This window comes from Mauremys mutica, chromosome 7 (genome assembly GCF_020497125.1).
Source record: "Mauremys mutica isolate MM-2020 ecotype Southern chromosome 7, ASM2049712v1, whole genome shotgun sequence".
NCBI classification, from domain to species: domain Eukaryota; kingdom Metazoa; phylum Chordata; order Testudines; family Geoemydidae; genus Mauremys; species Mauremys mutica.
Window position 1 is genome coordinate 25,659,920 of NC_059078.1, and position 25,782 is coordinate 25,685,701.

General features: G+C 38.8%; 1 protein-coding gene across 9 annotated transcripts in view; it reads left to right on the forward strand.

The window, feature by feature from the left end:
- The window catches only part of ERC2 (ELKS/RAB6-interacting/CAST family member 2), an 829,394-nt gene that overhangs the window by 222,159 nt on the left and 581,453 nt on the right, over positions 1-25,782 (forward strand). For 7 of the 9 annotated variants that reach the window (XM_045024524.1, XM_045024526.1, XM_045024525.1 and 4 more), the window contains exons 5-7: positions 184-225; positions 9,454-9,609; positions 17,135-17,302. In XM_045024524.1, the coding sequence (XP_044880459.1) occupies positions 184-225; positions 9,454-9,609; positions 17,135-17,302 (366 nt within the window). The remainder of the gene's footprint in view (positions 1-183; positions 226-9,453; positions 9,610-17,134; positions 17,303-25,782) is intronic. The other 2 variants (XM_045024527.1, XM_045024529.1) reach the window with 1 other exon arrangement.

Consider the following 25,782-nt stretch of genomic DNA (forward strand, 5'->3'; position numbering starts at 1 on the left):
GAGACTACCTGTGTGAATAAATTAGGCAGAATCTGCCTACCAATTTGGCATAACGCTCACCTTCATTGTAAACTAGTGACAATCATGCTGAAGTCTGAATAGCACAGAGACAAGAGCAAAAAGTATTTAAAATGGCTAGTTTTTAAGTGAATGAAAATATTTGTGATTTTACCTTACTTGCAGAAACAACCATCTTTATATATTGATCCAGCTTTGATATTTCAGGTATGTTACTAGAAAACTGCTTGTGTGTGTAGTGCAAAATACTCTTCTTGTTCCAATTGCACGAGTCTTCCCTTTCTCTTGTTTTAAAGGTGAACCTGAATATTTTCTACACTTTACGTTTAATATCGATACAGACACTGTCTATTTAATTATCATTATTTGTATTTCACTTTTTTCCTAAGGATTGTTTCTTTTTGGCTCTCTTTCAATAGCTGTCATGCTGGGCTTATAATCAGTGAATGTTTATCCCCAAAACCTCTTTTCTGTGAAATTAATAATGAAACCATGTCTATTCATAATAGGTTTGGTAATATCCTTCTTTTATAGAACTTAAATTTTGGGCCTAACCTTAAGGTGACACTATCGCCTTAGAAAATACATATTTTCAGAAAAAAAGCAATGATCAAATGCTCAAGTATTGACATAAAAAAACCATGAAACTAAAGGCTCTATTTCTCAATTGAGGGAATAGAAACATACTATGTGATGTGTGTGTTCAATTAAAACTGATCAAGACAGATTTAATTTGAAATTTCAAATATCGAATACTGATATTGGGCTTCTTGTGAACACTTCACAGAGTTATTCAAGGAAATAATTTGATGAATACTTTTAAGTAACAAATACATTTGGGAATAGTGATTTGCTTGCTGACATTTCATGAACAGAAAGAGGCAAAATGCCTTGAATAAATTATTTCTTGCAGATTATTTGTCCAGCTCTATATATTACAGTGTGTGTGTGTCAGGCAATATGCTACCAGCAGTTTTGTCATAATGTTCTGGGATATATGAATCATTATCACTGGAAACTAATCTGCAGAGTCAGCTTCTTACTACTTCAACTTTCCTCAGCACAATCAGGACAATCCTGTATTAATGAATGCTCTTTAATTTATGCTTCAAGGCAAAAACTTAACACTGCCGGGACCAGTAATGAAGGAATCCAATTCTTCTCCCAGGCCAAATATAGGATTGCACTGTTAGGTAGGGTCATTAATGTGGGAGGAGAGATGCCCCTTCTTCTGAAGCATTAGGTATTGGCAACTGTTGGAAGTAGTATACTAATTCCGATTAATAGTCTGATCCAGTATAGAAAGTCCTGCTATATAGTCCTGTGTCTGTTAACAGGGTTTGGAGGGCCTAACTTCAATCACTGATGCCATATTTTTGGAGAACTCAGAGGAGTTATTAGTCCTAGTAATATTATACTTCTTCCTTAATCTTACTGTAGCCAAACCTTCTGTCTTTGTGATTCAAGCCCCAAGCTCTGTGATTTATCTATACCAGCAGCATTCCAACAATCCCAGATCTGGAATGCTGCTGGTGTAGATAAACCACAGAGCTTGAGGCTTGAAGGAGATACTGCATCTGTTTAATTTGTAATGAAAGGGGTGCTGGGGCTCAAGCAATATTTTTACATTCATTACTGATGCAACAAGCCCAGATGTGCCGGGGCTATGAACTGCCACACCTAGAGGTGCTGGGGCTCAGCTCTGGCAAGCCCTTGCACAAATTAAGTGCTGCTGCATCTTCTCTTCTTTCAGGCTGTTAGATTGTCAGACCAAGTGTCTGTAAATTTAGCCACAGCTAACACTAGTTGAAGTTTTTCTGACAGAATGGATTTCTGCCAGTCTTCCCAGTTCCCTAGCAGCCCAGCTATCCTGATTCCCCATCTACCTGCCTAGTAGGCTTCCCAGCCTGCTCTGCTCCCCCTAGAGCTTGCCTGATGGGAGCCTTAGGCTGCCTGGCTGCCCAGCTGGTAAGCCAGCTTGCCATAACGGAAATTCTTGAAAAATGGCATTTCAGTTCTTCCAAACAGGAATTTTTCAAAAAATTGTGTTCCGCAGAAAATTTCTGAGGTTTATGTTCTGATTCTGAATGAAAGAAATCAGTAATGTGAAATTTTCCCACAACATTAGCCACAACACACTGTTCGATTAGAGACTAAAAAGAAATGTTTGATTTCAGCACTCCGGGCTTATGTGAACAGCTACATAAATAGCTACTTAAATTTTATGCCACAGGGCGTAAACCGATCAATTACAGTAAAAGTAGGGAGCTGTAACCCCCCCACCCCACTCATGAAAAATTGCAGCATTAGTAAAACACATTTAAAGGTTTTTTTGGATTTTGTCATACTCTGGAGTAACTGGGAAAAGAAGGTACTAGAAATAGGATATGGGGTTGGCTGGAGCAAGCTGGTTTGCTTCTTTATGGAATTTTCTATGTTATAGGTACTACAGTAGTTTGTTTGTTTGTTTATTCACTCTTGTCCCTTTTGCGCCCCTCCCCCCTTTTTGGATGATTTCGCCAAAACAAGAATTCTATAAACAGGCACCTCCTTTTCTCTTGGTCTTACACTCCACCACACACTTCTCTCTCCTTCATCACAAAAACCTTTCAGAAAAATGCTTTTGCAGAAGGCACAATAAATGCCTAATAATAGATGAGTTTTCTCTGAGTGGGTAATGTAATAGCAAAGAGATTTTTCTGTTTGTTGCTTTCAGTATCTTAATTCTTCAAGGTCTTCTCATTATGAATATGAATAATGCTCATCTCCTTGTCAAGATTTAGATACCATAGTGATAAGCTATGATTCTGTCCATGGAAGCACGTCAGATTAGAGAGTTTCACCTAATAAATTACCGTATATACTCGATCATACAGTTCATTTATAAGATGACCCCTTCCCCCCAAGATGGATAAGTAAAAATGGAAACATTTTATAACCCGTTCATAAGCTGACCCTATAATTCAGGGGTCAGCAAACTTTGGCTTCTGGGTCATCAGGATAAGCCACTGGTGGGCTGAGATGGCTTGTTTACCTTGAGCATCCGCAGGCACGGAGGTAAACCTAAGTAAACAAAGTGTCCCGGCGCGCCAGCTGCTTATCCTGATGGGCCGGGACAGCAACTGGTGGGGAAATTTTTTGGGGGGGAGAAGCTGGGAGTCAGGAGTGTAACCCCTGTGACCACACCCCACATGACCCCACCCCTAGCCCGGGACCTCCACACTCTCCCCATCCCATCCCACCTTATCTGGGAAGGGCCACGGGAGGATGTCTCTGACCTGGCTGGAGCTGCTCTGGCAGGCTGGGAAGCGCGGCCGCTGCCTGCTCCGGTGGGTCAGACTGGGCGGCGTGGCCACAGCATGTTCCAGTGGGTTGGGCCGGGTGGCATGGCCGCAGTGTTCTCCGGAGGCGTGGCCACAGCCTGCTCTGGGGCGCGGGGCCAACCGGCACGGCTGCAGCCTGCCAGCCCCGGAGCTGCAGCTGCTTCAGAGGCTGGGGGGAGAGCAGCATGGCCTGAAGCGGAGAGACTCTGGGCCTGCCTCTTCCTCTCTGGCTGTGCTGCCTCTCCTTGCTCCCTCTGTTGGGGGAAGGGTCTGTGTCCCACCTCTCCCTCTCTATTACCCATTCATAAGCCGACCCCCTTCTCCGGTGCTTCCCTTTTTTACTAAAAAAAATTTGGCTTATGAACTAGTATATACAGTAGGTAGTTTAGATGGCATTTTAACTACATGATTAAATACAAATCTGAAAATCCTGTTACAAACAAATGCCACTTAAAAATATTTTTTTTCTTTACAGCTGGTTGGAAATTTTTAGATGGAACGGTTTTCTATTGGAAACGGTCAATTTGTCAAAATCAAACTGTTCTGATGAAAACCAGGCACGATTCTGCTTGAACGCTGCCTGCTAGGTTGGCTTCAAAACCCGCTTGGTTTCCTACTAGCTTGCATGCCTGGCTCCTTTGCATCATGCACCTGGCAGACTGATGGGGAGCCAGGAAACTGGAAACAGCAATATAAGTGAAAGATGTGGAATAATGTTATGTTTTCAGTATTATTCTCTGTCCAATTCCTTATGCATCCTAACATCTTGTTTGCTTTTTTGATTGTGGGTGCACATTGAGCAGTTTACAGTGATGAACAGGTTCTTTTCCTGAATTGCTACAGTTAATATGGAATCATGTAAGATGTATGAATAGTGTAAAATTTCTCTCTAAAGTGCATTACTTGGAATTTATTGACATGGAACTTCATTTGCCAGTATATCACCTCCCTACTTCTACTCAATATTTCCCTGATTTATGCATCTAGGAATCATATTCCCTATCTTGCTGCAGCATTGCACTTAAAAAAGACAGGTGGTTATATTTGCATAAAAATACAGTGGAAAAAATGTTTTAAAAATTCAGTATGTTAGGTAAGACTTCATAATGTATAGGGAAATATTTGCCTAGTTCTATACCCCAAAATATCTCTGCTACTGCAATCTGCTGTTCCATTGTCATGGAAATAAGTTACCCAACTTTTTCCCAGTGTAGTTTGTTTGTGCCTGTTGTTACAGTTCTAGTAGCACGCAGAATCTGCCTGTGACCAACAAGCCACCTTTCTTTTCCCCTGGCCTCCTTTGTCTGATTTTGAACCACATTGTACACTCACTGCTGCATGGGTGGGTGTAGGGATTCCACTGGGATAGGCATCCCTATGAGACTGTAGTAAGACAAGCAAATATTTACCGGACATTTTTATGAGGCCCTAGGCAACTGCCTGCTCTCTCTGTGTAGCAGAACCAGCGCTGCTTTGCTTTTGATTTTAAAACAATTCTTTTGTTGTATACTGAAATTTCTTAAAAATATCTATCAAAGTGACCCTTTTAATTGTTTAGTGTGCTGTGTTTTTGATTCTGTGACTTAATATAACTATTTAATAAATGTACACAGTATTTCAGGAAGCACGATGCATGGTGTTACTCTGGTTAGTAATTTTATAAATTGTTTGTGTTAAATCATTAACATGTTCTTGAATCCTTTGTTTCGCACTGTAGATGACTTGCTGTTCTTGTGTTTTAGACAGAATAGGGTTGTCAGAAGACTTACAGGGGCAAAGGGAAGTCTTACAGGGGCAAAGGGAATTAATTAGATAAAATCACAAATTTTCCAGGATGTAACATTTTGTGTGACTTTGGTCTTTAACAAAACATCTTATTTTAAACAGAAGGAAGAAAAGGCGCAAAGAAAACCCAAACCACCCACTACCTTCAATACTAAGATGGGAACGTCCCCACAGTTGTTTTTATAATTAATTCTGTTACATAACCATTTGTGAGTGTGAGAGTCATCACCAAAGGGGGCAAAAGCTGTTATAATCTACAAGTAGAATGTAGAAATATTCCTTCCATGGGAGGGAGAACCAGATATTCAATCTTAAAGTCATAGTATTAAAAATAGAAAATATTCTTATTGTTACCTTGTTATTCTTAAGGTAATAATTGGAGATATATCAATCTCTTAGAACTGGAAGGGACCTTGAAAGGTCATCGAGTCCAGCCCCCTGCCTTCACTAGCAGGACCAATTGTTTGCCCCAGATCCCTAAGTGGCCCCCTCAAGGATTGAACTCACAACCCTGGGTTTAGCAGGCCAATGCTCAAACCACTGAAGATTAGCATCCTAAAACACTGTGTGTCAGAGCAGCAAAGCCTGAATGAAAAGGTTTCTGTGGGGATTATGAGGCAGGTGATCAAGGAGGAAATAATCTTCTCTTCCAAAATGGAAGTGGAGGCTGATAGTTGATAGTTGGGGTCTATCCATTAAAGGTAATATTTCACAAGGCAGTCTCTTGTTTAGCTAAATGTACTGCTAAGAGGACACCGTGGTCCTTCTTTTAAGTTCCTTGGTTGTACGTTCTTGCATTTGTTTATACATAGACTGCAATTTCCTCATAACTATTACATCAGCTAAAAGGGCTGGGGAGCTATCCATAGTCTGATGTAGAGCTCCCTTTTAAAGTTTCCATAATAACATTGTACTCTGAACGTTCAGAGGCATCATACCTAAGGTGTTGACCATTTCCACATACACAGCAGTCTTCCTCCCTGATTTCTGTCCATTCTTAAGTAAACTAAGCAGTCATGGGATGAGGGATAACTGGTGAAAACACAGGAAAGAAAGAGTGGGAATAAATGGGAAGTTTTCAGAATGGAGAGAGGGGAACAGCCGTGTCCCCCAAGGATCTGTGTTGGGACCTGAGTTGTTCAACATATTCATAAATGATCTGGAAAAAAGGGTTAACCATGAGGTGGAAAAGTTAGCAAATGGTACAAAATTACTCAAGATAGGTAAATGCAAAGCTGATTATGAAGAGTTACAAAGGAATCTCACTGAACTGGGTGACTGGACAACAAAATGGCAGATGAAATTCAGTGTTGAAAACAAAATCCCAACTATACATACAAAATGATAGGATCTAAATTAGCTGTTACCACTTAAAGAGATTTTGGAGACATGGATAGTTCTCTCAAAACATCTGCTCAATGTGCAAGGGCAGTAAAAAAAGCTAACATAATATTAGGAATCATTAAGGGATAGACAACAAGACAGACAATATCATAATGCCACTATATAAATCTATGTACACCCACACCTTGAATACTGTGTGCAGGTCTGATCACCCCATCTCAAAAAGGGAATTTTAGCCTTGGAAAGGGTACAAAGTGCAACAAAAATGATTAGGGGGATGGAATAGTTTCCACGCGATGAGAGATTAAAAAGACTGGGAGTTATCAGCTTGGGAAAGATACCACTAAGGGGGGATATGATACAGGTCTATAAATTATGAAACGTGGAGAAAGTAAATAAGGAATTGTTATTTATTCCTTCTCATAACACAAGAAGTAGGGGTCACCAAATGACATTATTAGACAGCAGGTTTAAAACAAATAAAAGGAAGTATTTTTTCACACAATGCAAGTTAACCTGGCCAACACTATAACAGGGTTCAAAAAAGAACTAGATTAGTTCATGGAGGATAGGTCCATCAATGGCTACTAGCCAGGATGGTCAGGGGTGCAAAAACATGCTCTGAAGTGTCTCTAGCCTCTTTTTGCCAGAAGCTGTGAGAACAGGCTTCTGTGTACTAGGAAAATCTTCCAGTGGAGGGTGTGTGTATATGTATGTGTATGTGTGTGTGTGTGTGTGTGCATGTGCGTGCATGCCTATGGGAGTACAAAGAGTGAATATAACAGTGGTCTCTACTATACTTTTTAATAGGTTCCACTAGGTGCTTCCCCTGTGCTGGCTTCGCTCCTTTGGCTGGTGCAGTGGGGGAATAGGTTTGGGGTGGTACTTTAAACTTGCACATCTCCACCTCCTCTGAGGTTTCTAATTCGACTGTTGCTGCGAGGGTCTACTGGTCTTTTCTCAAAAACAAATGTTTTATCTGTTCCTGTAGAAGTATAAGGTGGCTCTTTTGTGGGTTTTCCTCTCTTTTGTGCATCCATGGAGGCCTAGGTACAATCTAGACCTCAGCATTTTGAAGTAAATGCTTGGTAATAAGGGATTAGGCCTGGGAGTGGGAACTGAAAAAATAGGCATCTCATAGAAGAATTTAGTCTAGTAATTCTCATTCTCTTACTACTTTTCCACCAATCTATCAACACTCTGAAGTAAAGTACCCAAATTATGGTTAATTATCACATAGCAAGCCGAAGAAGATATTATTCTAGAGACCGAATCTCTCCCATCCAACCATTTCACAATTCTTTATTACTAATAAAGGAAATAAATGCATTCCATTAATTCCTTGGTTCTGCAAATCATTATTGGTTACAGGAATAAAGGTTAACAATACTACAACTCAACACAATGTCTTGCAGAAAAAGAAATTAATGTATATCCCTACATAGCTTTGGTTCCTCTTGGATATGTAACAATAGTTGGGGAAATTTGAAAGGTTCAAAGTTTCATTTTGGGTTAGTAATCAAAAGTTCAGATGCTTATCAGAGCTGTATCCAGGCTATCCAACCTCTGAAATTGCAAATTTGGCCTGGTGGTATCCTGAAAATAGGCTTTACTATCATGCAAAAGTTTTGGTGCTGACTACTTCAGGACAGTCTGTAGGTAGTGTAGGAATAATCTTTTTTAATATCTCAGAACTTCAGTTTATGGCTAAAGACAGGCAGTACAGTCAACTGAAAACAGAAACAAAGTTTTATTTTACTACAGAGATTCAAATTTAGTTTGTCTTGGTTGAGCTTTTATTTTTTGTGGGAGAGAAGGGGTAAAATCCTGACTCCATTATAGTCAATAGGCCTTCTGCCATTGACTTCGGTAAGGCAAGGATTTTATCCCAGTTTCTAATATGTCTTGGCTCCTTTGTATTCTTGGACTTAATTTCTCTGCGCTTGAGCCATGGAGAATTTGTTCCCTAATAGATGTTTGAAAACAGATTGCGTACTGAGTCATTTTGCTATATTCTTTCAAAGTGAAAGTTGTGTGAGAAGGTACTACAAATCCTGATGATCGCTATCCATCCCCAAGTGGATAGATTTTTTTAGTTTACAGGCAACAAATGAAAATGAGAGCTGAATCATTGGATTTTTTCAGTGCTGTGCTGGCACAAGCTGATAACCAGTATATGAGGTGGCATATGATCCGTGGTATATGAGGTGGCATTTCTGTTGTTGCAAATTAACTTGGTTACATACTGTTTGCAAAGCTCTTTGAGATTGTAGGATGAAAGTATATATCCTGCCCTTGGCTATATGTGGGTATACCAGTGGAGGAAATGGCCATAAGGAAACTCCTCTTATTTCTCAAAACAGCAGGACTGGATTGTAACCTTGTTTTCAAGATACCACTAGATTGAGAGGCCAGCCAGCTCCTGATAGCCCTAAGTAGTTGGCAAGGCATATAAGTTATTTCCATATATGTCTGGCCCTGCTGTCCCCATCTATTGTCCTTCTTTTGTGTGACTTCTAGGATGTAGGGCAGGATTTTGCCCAGATTGTGCATGAGCATCAAAATGCTCATTCTTAATTGATGCTAAAATAAAATCAAGCATCGTGCTGTCTTTTGTTTGAGAGCAGAGGTCCAAATCCTGTTTTCCCTTAAGCCAGTGTCAGTGGAATTACCTGGGATTTACATCAGTACACATCATAATTGCTGGAACTAGGGATGCTGAGGGTGCTGCTACACCCCCTGGTTTGAAGTGATTTCCATTATATACAGAGTTGACAGTTTGGTTCAATGGCTCTCAGCACCCCCACTATACAAATTGTTCCATCACCCTTGCATTAGTATAAATGAAAGCAGAATTTGTTCCAGTTTCTTGTGCTAGTGTATTATTATTGTACCACGTTGCTACAAATACTGCATTTTTAACATCCAGGTTTCATATAATTACAGATTCTCTCTCTCTTTATTTTTTAAAATTTTAATCCAGGACACAAAAATAGCTTCACTTGAACGCAATATAAGGGATCTCGAAGATGAAATACAGATGTTAAAGACAAACGGAGTTCTGAATATAGAGGACCGAGAAGAAGAGATCAAACAAATAGAAGTTTACAAGAGTCACTCAAAGTTCATGAAAAATAAGGTACAGTCTACTAATAAAATAGTTTAATGGTATTAAAATAATGTGAACAGAAGCTTTAATTGGACTCTTCAGTTTAAGCAGTCCTCTGTGAATTTGCTGATGGTAGCTCTGCGGTACTTGGCACTGAAAGGAGTTGCTGCAGGAACCTTTTTTGAATTTAAAAAAAAAAGGCACTTGAAGTATTGATTCAGGAGAAGTAGAGAGGAGGCTAATCCATTACACTTCAGCAGCAAAAGCATTAATTAATTTACTACATTTCTCATGTTTTACACTTTCTTATGTTTCTTTTTTTTCCCTCCATATCTTGTATATGGTTTCTTCATTTTCTCTTTTTTCAGCTTTATAACTCCTGCTTTCACTACCAGGCTGCTTTATGACTTTATTGGTTTCCATTCTGACCTACAGTATTTTCATACCATTTTAATTGTTAATTTTCTCATTACCTTGATAATGGTATTATGGTTAGTACTACTATGCCATAAATTATGCTGAGTTGTTGTTTCCATTGTAAATGTGTGTTACATGTACAGTATTTTAAAATTCTAATAGTTTAAAAAATTTAATTTTATAATTCTGATAGTTTGCACTTACACAGTGTCTTTAACTTAAGAATCTCAAAACATTCTACAAAGGTTGATGCATATTATTATCCTCAATTTACAGATAGGGGGAGAGAGAGAGAGAGACTAAGTGAATTGGCTAAGGTCACACACCAGTTAGTAGCAAAGTTTGGAATAGAACCCCGGGACCTAACTCCCAGACTCACTAAACAATACTGCCACTCAGTTATTTTAAAATAATCAGACTTAAACTTGGCATCTAACTTGTGATCCTAGCCGCACATTTTTACCACACTTAATTTACATTTGTTTAGCTGCCATGTAATTAAAGAGCAGTCCCAACATTTTATTTTTTGTACTTTGGGATTACTTTTTCTGATTCTCTTTGCTCAACCAATTTATTTTTTTTAAAATAGTTTAAAAAAAAATACAAACTATGATGAATTTATTCCAAAATTTGTGTTCCTGATTATATTCTTGTTTGTTTATAAAGTAACAATGTACTGATATGGAGATACCTTCTACAATACTAGGACAGCAGTGATAGAGGAGGGGGAAATGAAACATTCACATAGATGAATCTTGGGAAGTGGGAAAAGGCGGCATTTTACCTATACGTTCCTTTAAGATGAGAAGGAGCAGTGAGTGGGGAGGGAAATGCGGGAGAGGAAGGACAGCCAGCTGTCTATAATGAAGTTGAGACTGGTTATAATAAACAGAGTAAAGCTGGTCAAAATCACTGTAGCAATTTTGATTGTGAAACTACATTTTTTTCCTTGATTTTTTTTTTTTTGCATTCATTCCTCTGCATCCAACATCTATTTTTATGTGAAATTTTGTGGAGCTGATAATTTTTGAAGTGAAAATTGGAAAAGCCCCTTGTGTGCTAAAATTTGTAGCCAGGGATTTTGAAAAAGCTTCTTGAGGGGGTGATGCTATCTGCTTCTGTGGAGCCCAAATGGCTTGGTGGAGAATCGTAGAAATCTTGGACTGGAAACGACCTTGATAGGTTATCTAGTCCAGTCCCCTGCACTGCGGCAGGCCTAACTAGTATATAGACATTCCTGAAAGGTATTTATTTAACCTGTTCTTAAAACCTCCAGGGATGGAGATCCATAACCTCCCTAGGTAATTTGTTTCGGTTCTTAACTGCCTTGACAGTTAGGAAGTTTTTCCTAATGTCTAACCTAAATCTCCCTTGCTGCAACTTAAGTCCATTACTTCTTGTCCTGTCCTCACTGATTAAGGAGAACTATTTATCACCCTCCTCTTTATAACAACCTTTTATGTATTTAAAGACTTATCTCCCTTCTCAGACTTCTTTTCTCCAGCTTAAACCAACCCAGTTTTTTTCAGTCTTTCCTTATAAGTCATATTTTCTAGATCTTTAATAATTTTTGTTGCTCTCTTCTGGACTTTCTCCAATTTGCCCACATCTCTCCCAAAGCATAGTGCTCAGAACTGGACCCAGTATTCAAGTTGAGGCCTTATTAGTGCTGATTAGAGTGGAAGAATTAATTCTCATGGCATGCTTACTACAATATTCCTGCTAATATATACCCAGAATTATGGGTTGTTGTTTTTTTTGCAACGTATATAAATTGTTGACTTTCATTTAGTCTGTGATCCACTATGATCCCCAGATCCTTTTCTGAAATGCTCCTTCCTAGGCAGTTATTTCCCATTTTGTATTTGTGCAATTGATTATTCCATCCTGTGTATAGTACTTTGCATTTGTCCTTATATTTAATCCTATTTATTTCAGACCACTTCTTCAGTTTGTCAAGATCATTTTGAATTCTAATCTTGTCCTCCAAAGCACTTGCAACCCCTCCCAGCATGGTATTGTCCACAAACTTTATAAGTGTGCTCTCTATGCCATTATCCAAATAATTTATGAAGATATTGAATAGAATCAGACCCAGGACATATCCCTGTGGGACCCCATTCAATAGGCCCTTCCAGCTTGATTGTGAATCATTGATAATTGCTTTTTGTTTGCTTTTTCAACCAGTTGTATACTCACCTTATGGTAGGTTCATCTAGGCCAGATGTCAGCAACCTTTCAGAAGTGGTGTGCCGAGTCTTCATTTATTCACTCTGATTTAAGGTTTTGCGTGCCAGTAATACATTTTAACGTTTTTAGATGTTCTCTTTCTCTAAGTCTATAATATATAACTAAACTATTGTTGTATGTAAAGTAAATATGGTTTTTAAAGTGTTTAAGAAGCTTCATTTAAAATTAAAATGCAGAGCCCCCCTGGACTGGTGGCCAGGACCCAGGAAGTGTGAGTGCCACTGAAAATCAGCTTGCGTGCCATAGGTTGCCTACCCCTGATCTAGGCTATATTTCTCTAGTTTGTTTATGAGAAATTCATGAGACAGTGTCAGAAGTCTTACTGAAGTCAAGATATAGGAAAAGCTGTTTTATCTAGCATGTTGGGGGGGATGAGGGGTGCCGGTAAGTGAAAAATGCTGGTTAACAAAGAGGGAGGGAGTTTAGGTGTGGGGCTAGGGTTTGGGGTGCGGGATGGGGTGTGGGCTCTGGGAGGGAGTTTGGGTGCAGGAGGGGGCCTGGGAGGGGGTGCGGATTGCCAGATCCAGGGGGTGCTTACCTTGGGTGATTTCCTGCAAGCGGCTACCTGTCCTGGCTGCTCCTAGGCAGAGGAGCGGCAGGCGGCTCTGCACACTGCCCCCGCCCCTCCCTGAGCACTGCCTCCGCAGTTCCCATTGGCTTCTAGGCAAATCATTTTACTCTCTGAGTCTTAGTTATCCTGAGCATAAAATGGAGACAATGAGAAAAATTATTGTATGATATTAACGGTATTAGATTTGCCATCTCAGAAAAGGTACATTACCTTAATTTTAGAAAGTGTGGGGTCTCCTGTACCTTCAGTATCCCGTGACACCTGCCATGTTTTAGCTATTGTCTTAGATTCTTCCCACTGGATAAATGAAAGCTTATGGCCCTTTTGGCAGCTTACTTTAAATATAAAGGGTTTTTTTTTAACACTTTTTATGTTCAATACAATCTTTTAAAACTCATAAGTGGGGTTACCATTAGTGAGATTACAGTACGCTTTCAAATGTGGTTAACCTACAAGTATGCAGTTCTCTGTGACTTACAGTATAATTACTACAATATCTCAGAAAAGATATTGAAGCTTTTAAGGTATAAATAATGTCCAAAATCTTGTATATAAAGGGGAAGTTCCAGTGTTTTTGAGAGGAAGAGATTCAATATAGTTCTTTTCTCTAAAGAGCAGATGAATGAGAAGAAGACTGTTATACATACCATTGTTTCATCACAACCTTCAGATCAGTACTTTGATAAGTATGTCACATTCTGATGAAACACTGTACAACTTCTTTCACCAGCCCTGTCCTTCCTCTTACAACTGAGATTTGCAGCAAAAGATACTAGTTCTGCCATTCATCAGAGAACCTTTCAAGGTGGAAAAAGTATTTATATGGCTGTCAGCAAGCAGATCTTATTATACCTGATCTGTCGAACCTGAGATTGCTGATAAGAAGTTTTGATAAATATAAGTCCTGATTGATGCCAAACAATAGAAAAAGGCTCTTTTCATGGTTAGGCGCTAGAATTCTCTTTATACTGTTATATTAAAAGAATATGTATTTAGTTTACATCTCTTCTTAATTTAAATCTAGAAAGGAAGGTGTATCAGCTGCATGTAGACCATTAGTAAAGATTGCATTTGTACAGCATCAAGGTATTTTCTTTGTAAATTCTAATACACTAATAATAAACACACACCTCCAAACTTCTCCAGAGAATGAGAGAGTCAGGAATAGAGACAATTAGTGGTCCTGGGATACCATATATGGTATCTTCAATCTAGCAGAGAAGAGTAAAATACTATCCAATAGCTGGAAGTTGAAGCTAGACAAATTCAGACTGGAAATAATGGTGTATATCATTAACAGTGAGGGTAATTAACCACTGGAACAGTTTGCCAAGGGTCATGGTGGATTCTCCATCACTGGCCATTTTAAATCAAGATTGGCTGGTTTTCTAAAAATATGCTCTAGAAATTATTTTGGGGAAGTTCTGTGGCTTGTGATGTGTTATAGAGGAGGTTAGACTAGATGATCACAATGGGTCCCTTCTGGCCTTGGATCTAGAATCTATATCCAGACATCCGGGTTAATCTTCATTGTAGTCTTTATTTCTAACTCACATGGAAGTTGTGGTCATTGTTTTACTTTCACTCCAATAGAGAGGCATGGGTCCTCACTGGATTATGTCAACATTCTTCTTACATTCACCTTGATATGTGCACTTCAGCAAGGACAAAGACTTGTTTAACGAAGTGCTTAACTTTTTACAGAGAACCATACTATACAAGAACCTTTTAACAATTGAGTGTATCAGATAAAAGTTGTGAGGTCTTGTTCTGTCCTGGATATTTCTTTTTAAGGGAGAGGTCCCAGTTCTTGCATTCTTTTTCATTTTCATTTCGCTTTTTTTTTTTATTGAAGAGTTTGCCAAAGACACAGTTATCCTAACTTGGATCTGTTCTTTTGTGTTTGGGAACTGTAACACATTTTCTTGACCTCCTTCAGTGTGCAGAACTTCAAACCGGAACTGCATGCTAATGAACAGATCATTTCAGAGCAATGGGGAGCATATCTGTGATGAAAATGTTGCCATTTTCCTTGCTTGTTGATTTCTCAGAGTAACTGTGAAAAGCTTCCAATAGAGATTAGGTGTGTGTGATGTCCACCAGGGTCTAGTATAAAACATGTAATATAATTAGATTGGCCTCAGATCTAGGGTTCCTCCTTTATATTATGTACTCAGACTTTCCCAGTCTATATTTTGTGTACCTTTTTTGTTTTAGTTTCGGCCCTTGCTTACATGTGCTGGCAAAGTAAATAAATGATGGGGAGGAAAGAAGAAGATTTATTTCCAAGCTGAACATTTTTTCTTGAGTAGTTTTGCGATACATGTTGTATGTTTCTTTTTACTTTTTCCAACATCTGTTTTTTGTTTGTTTCTACACTCCCTTTTCTTTCTTTTGATAAATTAAGACTATAAAGGCTATTGCTTTAGCTTCCTGTGCAGATTAGGATTTTGTGCAAGAGACAAAGGGTGACCAGCCAAATTCTCCAACCTAGTGGACACAAAATATTTTGAAACTTGTGGAGAGAAAAAGAGAATAACCCTAAATATGTAATTCAGAATTACGGCTGTGACATAGTACTGTGTTTTGATTTTGAGGATATGGCTAAATATGACAAACTTTTTTTTTTCTGGGCTACCACTCCCTTTAACTCTAGATTTAACCTCATCCCAAGTGGTCTTTGGGTTTAAATTGAAAGGACAGAATGGATAGGGCAATCCCAGCTCTTCTTTGGTCACCTTCATAGCATTTAAACTTTGATTTAAAATAAAAATGTCTGTCCCTTTTGGTTGTGAGGAAAAACGTTTAAATGAAAACCAAGTGTCTGCCACAGTTAGCAGAGGGATAGCCTGAAATAATATCTCTGAAAAGTTACTGCCCATTCCGCCCCACGTGGGCTGAAGTCATTTGGAAATTTAAATAGCTAATATTAAGTATCTCACAATGGATCATTTGAGTAGCTAATTTGCTTGTCCACTGTTGTCACATAGAAGCTTGAGAAGAAGAATACCTGTTATGTCATCTAATATTTAGGATTGTTCTTTATAATATATTCTCCAGTGCTTTGACCAGTTTTAAATGTTCGAAATACTCAGTCTTTTCCATCCCAGGACACTTCTCCCATTTAGCAATATGAGAAGGGCAGGGTAGCTGTGATCCACCTGTTCATGAGCATCAGGTTGAGAACCCCTGTCCAAAGGGATGGGGTTTCCACAACTTTTACAGTCTAATAGACTCACTATTTGGAATTTTTCCCTCCAATTCTCTCCTCCTCCCTGCCCCCCAGCCTTTTCTTAATTATGACTTTTTCCTTTGGCTTTCCTGTTACTGGAGAGCTCCACATGAGCTGTCAGGGAAGGAAAATGGAGGGTGAAGGGCATTAACTGTGTAGCAAGTGGAAGATGGTTAGAGTTCCATCACTCTGTTCCCCACCCCTCGGTTAAATTCTTGTTCCTCATCTACCACTAGTTCTTACTGCCATGCTCATAACCTGGGCTCACTCCAGCCAATGGTAATGATAGCTGTGGTCTTGGAGGGAGTATGGTGTTGCATTCAATCTACACATGCATGAAATCTTTATTTTTCCTTTGTATAGAAACCATTCAAAATGAAATGGACAATTAACATGCCCATTATAACATATGGTGTACCTCCTCCAGTGCATCAAATGCACCAACAACTACTATGTGGGTAAAATAAGAAAATCACTCCACTCTCAAATGAACTCAGACAGAAAAATCATAAAAGTCAAAATCATCCTATCAACTGTGAGTGAACACTTTTCACAAAACGATCACTCCATATCTGACCTCATCCTCAAAGGAGACCTGCACAACACCTTCAAAAGTTGATCCTGGGAGCTTAAATTCAAAACTGCTAGACATCAAAAATCATGGACTGAGTGGAGGCACTGGATTTATGTCTCATTACAACAATCTATAACTCACTTACCCTCCTTTGTCCTCTAACTGCAAAGATATTAATTGCTCAATTCATTGTGATGCTCTGATTACCTTTCTCAGGTGGAGCTCATAAGCATGTCACTTTCACCACAAAGGTTGGTCCAATAAAAGACATTGCCTCACTCACTTCTTGTCTCTTATATCGTGGGACCAGCATGACTATAACAACACTGCAAACATGAACTTAATAGAAATTGTGGGTGCCGAGCATCTCAGCGTCAGCACCTTAATGCTTCTCCTGACTCTCCAGAAGGTATCTGGGTTGCATCACATGAGGCTTATTCTCATCTCTCCAAACTCATGAGAGTATAAATTGGAGATTAATGATGTAAAACAATTTTTTTTAATTTTACAGATTGACCAATTGAAACAGGAACTTTCAAAGAAAGAATCAGAACTTCTCGCCTTACAAACTAAGCTTGAAACCCTTAGCAATCAGAATTCGGATTGCAAGCAACACATTGAAGTGCTTAAAGAGTCGCTTACTGCCAAAGAACAGAGAGCTGCCATACTTCAGACAGAGGTAAGCTATTTTCTCATCATACAATACAATATAAATGTTTAGTTAACAGAGTGTGTCAGGGTTCAAATGATGTATTAGTTACAAATCTTTGCAGAAGATATATCCTGGTCTTTTTTTCAATTTGTTAAAAATAGTGTAACAGCTTAAACCCTGCCATGTGCTAATATATTTGGCATATTTTCCTTATTATTACAGTATTTTAGCACTGATCCTGCAGTTTTTGAAAAGACCCTACTGACTTCAATAGCGGTCTTGCATGTGTTAGTATTGCAAGATTGGACCCATGTATGGAATCCGTAACATCAAGGGTGTGTAGCTGTAGCTGAGATTTCCCTTGTCTTTAGTGGAATATATATATATATATATATATGGCAGTTCTCATTTCTTCTTAATATTTTCACTCCTAATTTCAAATTGTCTTGAGATAGTTTGGGACCTCAAACCTGTTTCCTCAGACCTAATGCTCATTTTTGTGTCCTTCTATTGTACATTTAAATTGTAAAGAGAGAGGCTGTTTATAAGTTTTGAAGGGTGCATAAATATAGGTGGGGGTGTAGGTTATTGGCGTGAAGTCTTTTTTTCTTACCAAATTAGCTTTCATTTTCAAATGTGAATAGATTGTTAATCCTTAATATAGCCCAGTATATTAGGGTTTTTTTATGTGTAATGTCTAAAGTACAGAGCTTGAAAATATAGATATTTAAATATGGTTTATGCAGTTGAAATGGTTTTCAAATGTGATTAAATAAACCATTTCAGTGTTAAAATGGCCTTCTCCACTAGTTCCTTTTCCATGGCTGTTTTTTACTGTGAAGGAATGAAACACAAAATAAGAATGAAATTTATATTTTAACTGTTTTATTTGTAATTTTTGAATTGGTGTGCATTTTAAAAGAACACGAACAGTTAGACACTGCATTTATAAAAGTAAAATTAACTCTTTACATTCAGAAAAGTATACTAATTTAAATGAATTGGTTTCTTGCATGATAGTTCAAGGTTTAATCCTAGGTAAAGGAATTTTCCAGGGGCAAAAGTTCACTTTAATTCATCATCTTCATGGGGAAAAGTTAGCTGACATTTACCTCTCTTTATAAAATATATATTCTGAGATTCTAGGTGTCTATTGAACTGCATGTCCCAGGATTCATCCTCTTACATGTTAATAAGGTACAAATAAAAATTTGAAATTGCAAATCTGCCCTCATCGGTCAAATAAAATAGAAGGAAACATAAATATAAAATGATGATAGAATAAGAGAAAAAACATCCTTCTGCCTACCACTACTTCAGAAAGAGCCACAGATCCCAAAGAAGATTGAGGCAGTCTTCTGGTTTTGGGTGTAGCCAGCTACACCTCCGCTTCCCACTCACCATCCCCACAACGTCTAGCAACTGCCTGCTCTGACTCATGTGTTCAGGACAATGATCCAGGAGTACGTCCTCCTTCCCCATTCCCCTGGTTTGGGGACTGGCTGACGTGCTTTTACAGTGTTTGAGACTCTATTACAACAGACAATTGGGTCCTAAGCACTGTCCAAGAGGATTATGCCATACAGTTCCTCTCTATCCCCCCTTCCCACGTTGCTTTTCAGGGACCCCTTTCACAAGACACTGCTCTTTTAGCAGGTTCAGTCTCTACTGGCCTTTGGGGCTGTAGAGGAGGAGGTCCTCCTGAAACACTGGGCACAGGGATTATATTCTCAGTATTTCCTGGTTCCCAAACCCTTGGGAGACCTATCTTCAGCCTCTGTGATCTTAACAAATACATCTGATATATGAGATACCAGATGGGGTCACCTGGTAACAATACTTCCTGCCTTAAACCACAATGACTGGTTTGCTGCCCTGTACCTTCAGGATGCTTATTTTCATGTAGCAATTCTCTCAAACTATAGGAGGTTTCTTTGGTTTGTTGTGGTGGACCAACACTAGCTCTTTGGCCTGTCTTCCACCCCTGAGGTCTTTATGAAATGGATGGTAACAGTAACAGCATACCTCAGGAAGAGGGGAATTCATATCTTCGGATATCTGGATGATTGGTTACTGAGAGGCAAGTCAAGAGAGGGTGTCATGTGTCATGTCTAGTTCGCACTATGCCTACTCAGTCATCTATGTCTCCTTTTAAACAGTGGGAGGTCAACTTTGGTTGTAACTCTAACAATCAAGCTCATTGGGGCCTGATAGACTCTACAAATTCGAGAGCATTTTTGCTGACCAACCGATTCCAGGCAATCTGTCACTTATGCCTAGAGCTGAAGATCCAGCCCTCAACCACAGCCTGAGTATGCCTCCAGGTGGATAACTTCCTGTATCATGACAGCATAGTCCAGGCTACATCTCCTCAAGGGGTACAAGCTCATTTCACAGAGCTCAGGTGACATTAGCGGCATTTCTAAATGGCATTCCTATATTGGACATTTGCAGGGTGAACACATGGTCCTCTGTGCATATCTCTACAAACCACTGTGCCATTAAGACTGCATCCAGATCAGATGCAAACTTTGGGAAAGCAGTTCTTGTAATCCTTCTTTAAATAGTCTCCGAGCCCCATGTTCTGTGAGTACTGCTTGCAAGTCACCCACATAGAATATGCAGCTGCATTTACTCAAAGAAGAAAAAACAGTTACTTACTTCTGCCACCCCCCATCTACTCTTCATCGGAGTCTGCACTTACAACATTTGATGTGAAGGAGCTGAGAGGGTCAGGGTGGAGCCACCTTTATATGACCAGAGGAGGGGCTATGCTTGCAGGGCATCAGCACTACCTCTACAGATACTGCTAGGCAAAGTTATCTGGCTCCACTGCATGGGGCACTCCCCCCGCCCCCCCACAGAACACATATTTCTCAAATATCAATTCATCTCGAAGAACAACAGTTACAGGTAGTTAACCGTTTTATCACTGTCTTCTTTATTACATGTCCTTAACATATATGAAGACTGTTATCTGATCTGCCCATTTTTTAATGTTTCCTCATATGTCAGGTTTCTAATCCTTCTATCATTTTTACTACTCTCCTCTGAATTCTCTCCAATTTGAGCACATCTTTCCTAAAGTGTGATGCCCAGAACTGGACACAATAATCTAGCTGAGGCCTCACCAGTACTGTGTAGAGTGGGACAGTTGCCTCCAATGTCTTTCCTACAATACTCATGTTAATACATCCCAGAATATTAGCCTTTTTTTTTTGCAACTGTATCACATTGACTCATATTCACTTTGTGATCCACTATAAACCCCAGATCCTTTTCAGCAGTACTATCATTCATTTTGTGGGTATTCATTTGATTTTTCTTTCCCAAGTGAAGTACTGTGCTCTTGTCTTTATTGAAATTCATCTTGTTGATTTCAGACCAATTCACCAATTTGTCAGGATTCTTTTGCATTTTAATCCTGTCCTCCAAGGTGCTTGTAATCCCTCACAGTTTGGTGTAATCTGCAGATTTTATAGGTATACTCTCCACTCCATTATCCAAGTCATTAATGAAAATACTGAATAGTATAACACCAAGAATGACACCTGCAATACTAGATACGCCCTCCCATTTTGACACTGGCCATTGATAACTACTCTTTGAGTATGGTCTTTCAACTAGTTGTGCACCCACCTTATATTAAATGAAACTAGACTGCATTTCCCTAGTTTGCTTCTGACAATGTCATGTGGGACTATCACAAAAGCCTTATTAAAAGCAAGATATATCCTATATACTGCTTCCCTCTATCCACTAGGCCAGTATCTCTGCCAAAGAAGGAAATTATGTTGGTTTGACATGATTTGTTCTTGACAAATCCATGCTGGCTATTCCTTATAATCCTATTATCTTCTAGGTGCATACAAATTGATTGTTTAATGATTTGTTCCAGTATCCTTCCAGATAGCAAAGTTAGGCTGACTGGTCTGTAATTCCCAGCATCCTTTGTTTCCCCCTTTAACAGATATGTATTATATTTGCCCTTCTCCAGTCCTCTGGGACCTCGCCCATCCTCCATGAGTTCTCAAAGATAATTGCTAACAGTTCCAAGATTGCTTCAGCTAGTTCCTTAAATACCCTAGGAAGAATTTCATCAGGCCTTGCTGACTTCAATACATCTAACTTGCCTAAATATTCTCTAACCTGACCTTTCCCTGTTTTGGCTTGTTTTTCTTCCCCCTTGTTGTTAATATTAATTGTATTGAGTATCTTGTCGTCATAAAACTTTTTATAACTCAGATTGAGCCTTATCCTTTCTGATTTTGTCCGTACATGCTTATGCTGTTCTTCTATACTCCTCCTTAGCAATTTGTCCATGTTTCCACTTTCTGTAGAATTTCTTTTTGATTTTCAGGTCATAAAAGAGCTCCTGATGGAACTGTATTGGCTTCTTACTGTTCTTCCTATATTTCTTTCACATTGCATAGTTTGCAGTGTGCCTTTTTAATATTATCTCCTTGAGCAACTGCCAGCGCTCCTGAACTCCTTTTTTTCTTAGATTTTTCTTCCAATGGGACATTAACTACCAGTTCTCTGAGTTTGTTAAAGTCTGTTTTTTGAAGTCCATTGTTCTTATTCTGCTGCTCACATGGCTTCGTTTCCTTGGAATCCTGAAATCTATTATTTCATGATCACTTTCACCCAAATTGCATATTCCTCCATGGTGGTCAGAATCATGTCTAAAATGGCAGTTCCCCTAATTAATTTTTCCGCTTTCTGAAACAAAAAGTTGTTCCTAATACATTCCAAGAACTTATTGGAAATTTTGTGTTTTGCCATATTACTGTTCCAGCAGCTACTTGGGTAATTAAAGTGCCTCATTACTATCCAGTCTTGAGTTTTGAATATTTCTGTTTGTTGTAGATATGCCTCATCTACCTCCTCTTCCTGATTTGGAGGTCTCTGGTAGTCTACCCTATCATTTTACCCCTTTTATCTTGACCCAGAGACTTTCAACTGGTCTGCCTCTCACCTCCTCTGGATCTCAGAACAAGTGTAGTCTTCTTGATGGATAATGCAACATCTCCTTTTTTAATACTGCCTGTCCTTCCTGAACAAATTATACTCCTCTAAACCAATATTCCTGTCATAAGACTTAGCCCACCACATCTCTGTGATGCCAGTTAATTCATAAATTAGCTTATGGACAAATACTCCAGTTCTTCCTGTTTATTCACCATACTCCTTGTGTTTGTGTATAGACATCTAAGATGCTGAGCAGATCCCCCCCCTAATTTCCCTGCTATACTGATGGTGATGTATTTGAGTTAGTTCTCCACTGATTACCTAATTCTTCATGAGCCATTCACATTAAGGGAAGTTCAGCATTTATTTTTATCATGTGGACTGTGGCAAAAAAGGGCTGACACTTTCCTCTGAAACTTCAGTGCTACTTTGTGATGCGTTGCTGGCATCAGGCATTACGACAGAGAAGAAGTTTCTTTTCCCCATGCTTACAGTCCCTTCGGTCTCATTTGTTACATGACAACGGGCTCAAGCTTGAACATTTTGCAGGAAGCAGTTTGAGTTAAAATTAGCTGTAATTGTCTGATGTGCAAAGGATGTGAACCAATTGTTACACGTCCATTTATTGTTAGCCCCTCAGGAAAACCAAAGGAAAGATGAATATTAGAATGATTGGATAGGTGGAATGGCAGGGCCGCCCAGGGGGGGCAAGTGGGGCAATTTGCCCCGGGCCTTGCAGGGGACCCCAGGAGAGTTTTTCGGGGCCCCTGGAGTGGGGTCCTTCACTCACTTTGGGAGCCCCAGAAAACTCTTGCGGGGCCCGGGCCCCCGCTTCTTCCGCTCTGGGTCTTCGGCGGCGGGGGGTCCTTCCTTCCCGGGGAGGAAAGACCCCCTGCTGCCGAATTACCACTGAAGCGGGACCCGCCACCAAAGTGCTGGGTCCTGCTTCGGTGGTAATTCGGCAGCGGGGGGCCCCTGCCGCGGGTCTTCGGGGCACTTTGGCGGTGGGTCCCGGAGCAGAAGGACCCCCTGCCGCTGAATTGTCGCCGAAGCGGGGGCCCCCTGCCACCGAAGACCCCAGGCCCCCTGAATCCTCTGGGCGGCCCTGTGGAATGGCATGGTGTGAGTTCTTCAGGGCAGACAATATACCTGACTTTTATTATTGGCCATGTATATAAGCGGTAATGAGATTTTGATTCAATAGGGTGAGATACTGTTAACTTTAAATGGGAAAAGGATCCATATGGCAGTAGATTTTGTGGACTACTGAAGAATGGATGCTATATAATTCCTGCTGAATATCATCACTTCACAGTGCTATCTGGATCTAATTAATCTCTGTGCCAGAAGACAAGACTCAATCAGTTTATGAATGAAGCAAGGCTTTAAGTTTGTTGTGTATTTGTGGAGATCTTGCACTTTTTAATCATTTTCCCTGACTGCTGTAGGGGCTGGCTAAATCCATGCAGAGTGGACTTGAACTTGTCAATGACTTAATCACCAGAAATTGTTTTTTTCATATATATGTATACATTATATATGTATATATATGTGTATATTTTTATATAATATGCTAATTTTAATTAATTAATAATTTATTATAACTAACCTGAAACACAATGATCTAGTCTTGCACAAAGAAATTTATTGACATTTTGAACAGTTTTTGTCACACTTTAATAATTAAATGACCTAATAAATTGATGAGGCTTTGAAGCACAGCAAGCTACTTTATATGCCCCATAGAAAAGCTTACTACTTTGAAGTAAGTAGTGTGGGCCTAATGGTTTTATCATACGGCATCACAAGGAATTTTCTTTAGTTCTTTTCTCTCTTTAAGATTTCTTTGTGAAAGGAAATGGGGAAAGTTGCTTAATGATATCCACCTCTTACAGGAAGCAATTTGGGTTTAAATTAGCTGTAATTGTTCATGTGCAAGAGATTTTTGGCCGCAGGGTTGAACACATTAAAGTGACTTATTTTTCCCTGGGAGATCAGATAGAAATGAGAGCCTCTTTATATGTAATGGGTTAATAAGAGTTTTAGTCTTAATGCAGTGATATACCTTTCATCATACAGTAAAAGCCATAAAAAGAAAATGAGTTCCAATTCAAAACAAATATATGCAATGTACATCAAGAAGATTGTAAATGAAATTCCTTGAAATTTGCTTACCAAATAATTTTGATATACCTGGCAATTTAGAATGGGGAATACTTTTTAGTTGAATCTGTAATGTCTGTGTTTCTCTGGGATGCATACAATTATAGTGTATATATTTAAAAATACTATTCCACCTTTCTAACAGAATATTTAAATAACTTATGTTAAAATATTTATTCATTTATACTATGTACATTGGTTTTATACCCTTAACTAATGTTTATACATTAGGTAATATTACAGAAATTCCATTTTCAGTTCCTTTGAAATATTCTGAATGCTTCATCGTTTCCCATGCTTTATTGTGGATATATATTTGACTTTACTCGCAGGGCTGTTGCATTCTGTTTGAATTATATTGCGTCCCAGATGTGCTAAAACCAGTCATATTTAATTTTGTACTGTAAAAACAGACTTTTTTTTATCTGTTAACTAGTACCCAGTGAATTTCTAGACGACTAGGTGTATTAGGTGCATCATAATAATCAACAATTTTTCATCAGATTCTCAACTCATTTTGGCACATAACATGCCATTTTAATGCTCACATATGGATATAATTTCTGTTGTCAATTTTATACAAAGGTATTCTTAATTTTTCATCAGTCTTTTTTATTACATTGCACATTTAGAATTGTATAAAGTTGTTCATAGCTATAGTAGTGTGAAAGGTAGGTGGTGTAGAACTACCCTTCTAGAGAATCAATAATAATTACTGATACCACTATATAGATAATTCTGCATTAGTATTAATTAGAGTTGTTAATTACAGTTTGCTCACACAATTAACTAAAAAAAATTAACTGATTAAGAAATTAATCACAATTAATTGCATTGTTAAACAATAGAATACCAATTGAAATTTATTAAATATTTTTGGATGTTTTTCTACATTTTCAAATATATTGATTTCTATTACAACACAGAATACAAAGTGTACAGTGCTCACTTTATATTATTTTTATTACAAACATTTGCACTGTAAAATAATAAAAGAATTAGTATTTTTCAGTTCACTTCATACAAGTACTGTAGTGCAATCTCTTTATTGTGAAAGTGTAACTTACAAATGTAGATTTTTTTTGTTACATAACTGCACTAAAAAACAAAACAGTGCAAAACTTTAGAGCCTACAAGTCCACTCAGTCCTACTTCTTGTTCAGACAATTGCTAAGACAAACAAGTTTGTTTACATTTACAGGAGATACTGCTGGCTGCTTCTTATTTATAATGTCACCTGAAAGTGAGAACAGGCATTTGCATGGCACTTTTGTAGCTGGTGTTGCAATGTATTTATGTGTCAGATATGCTAAACATTCATATGCCCCTTCATGCTTCGACCACCATTCCAGAGGACATGCTTCCATGCTGAT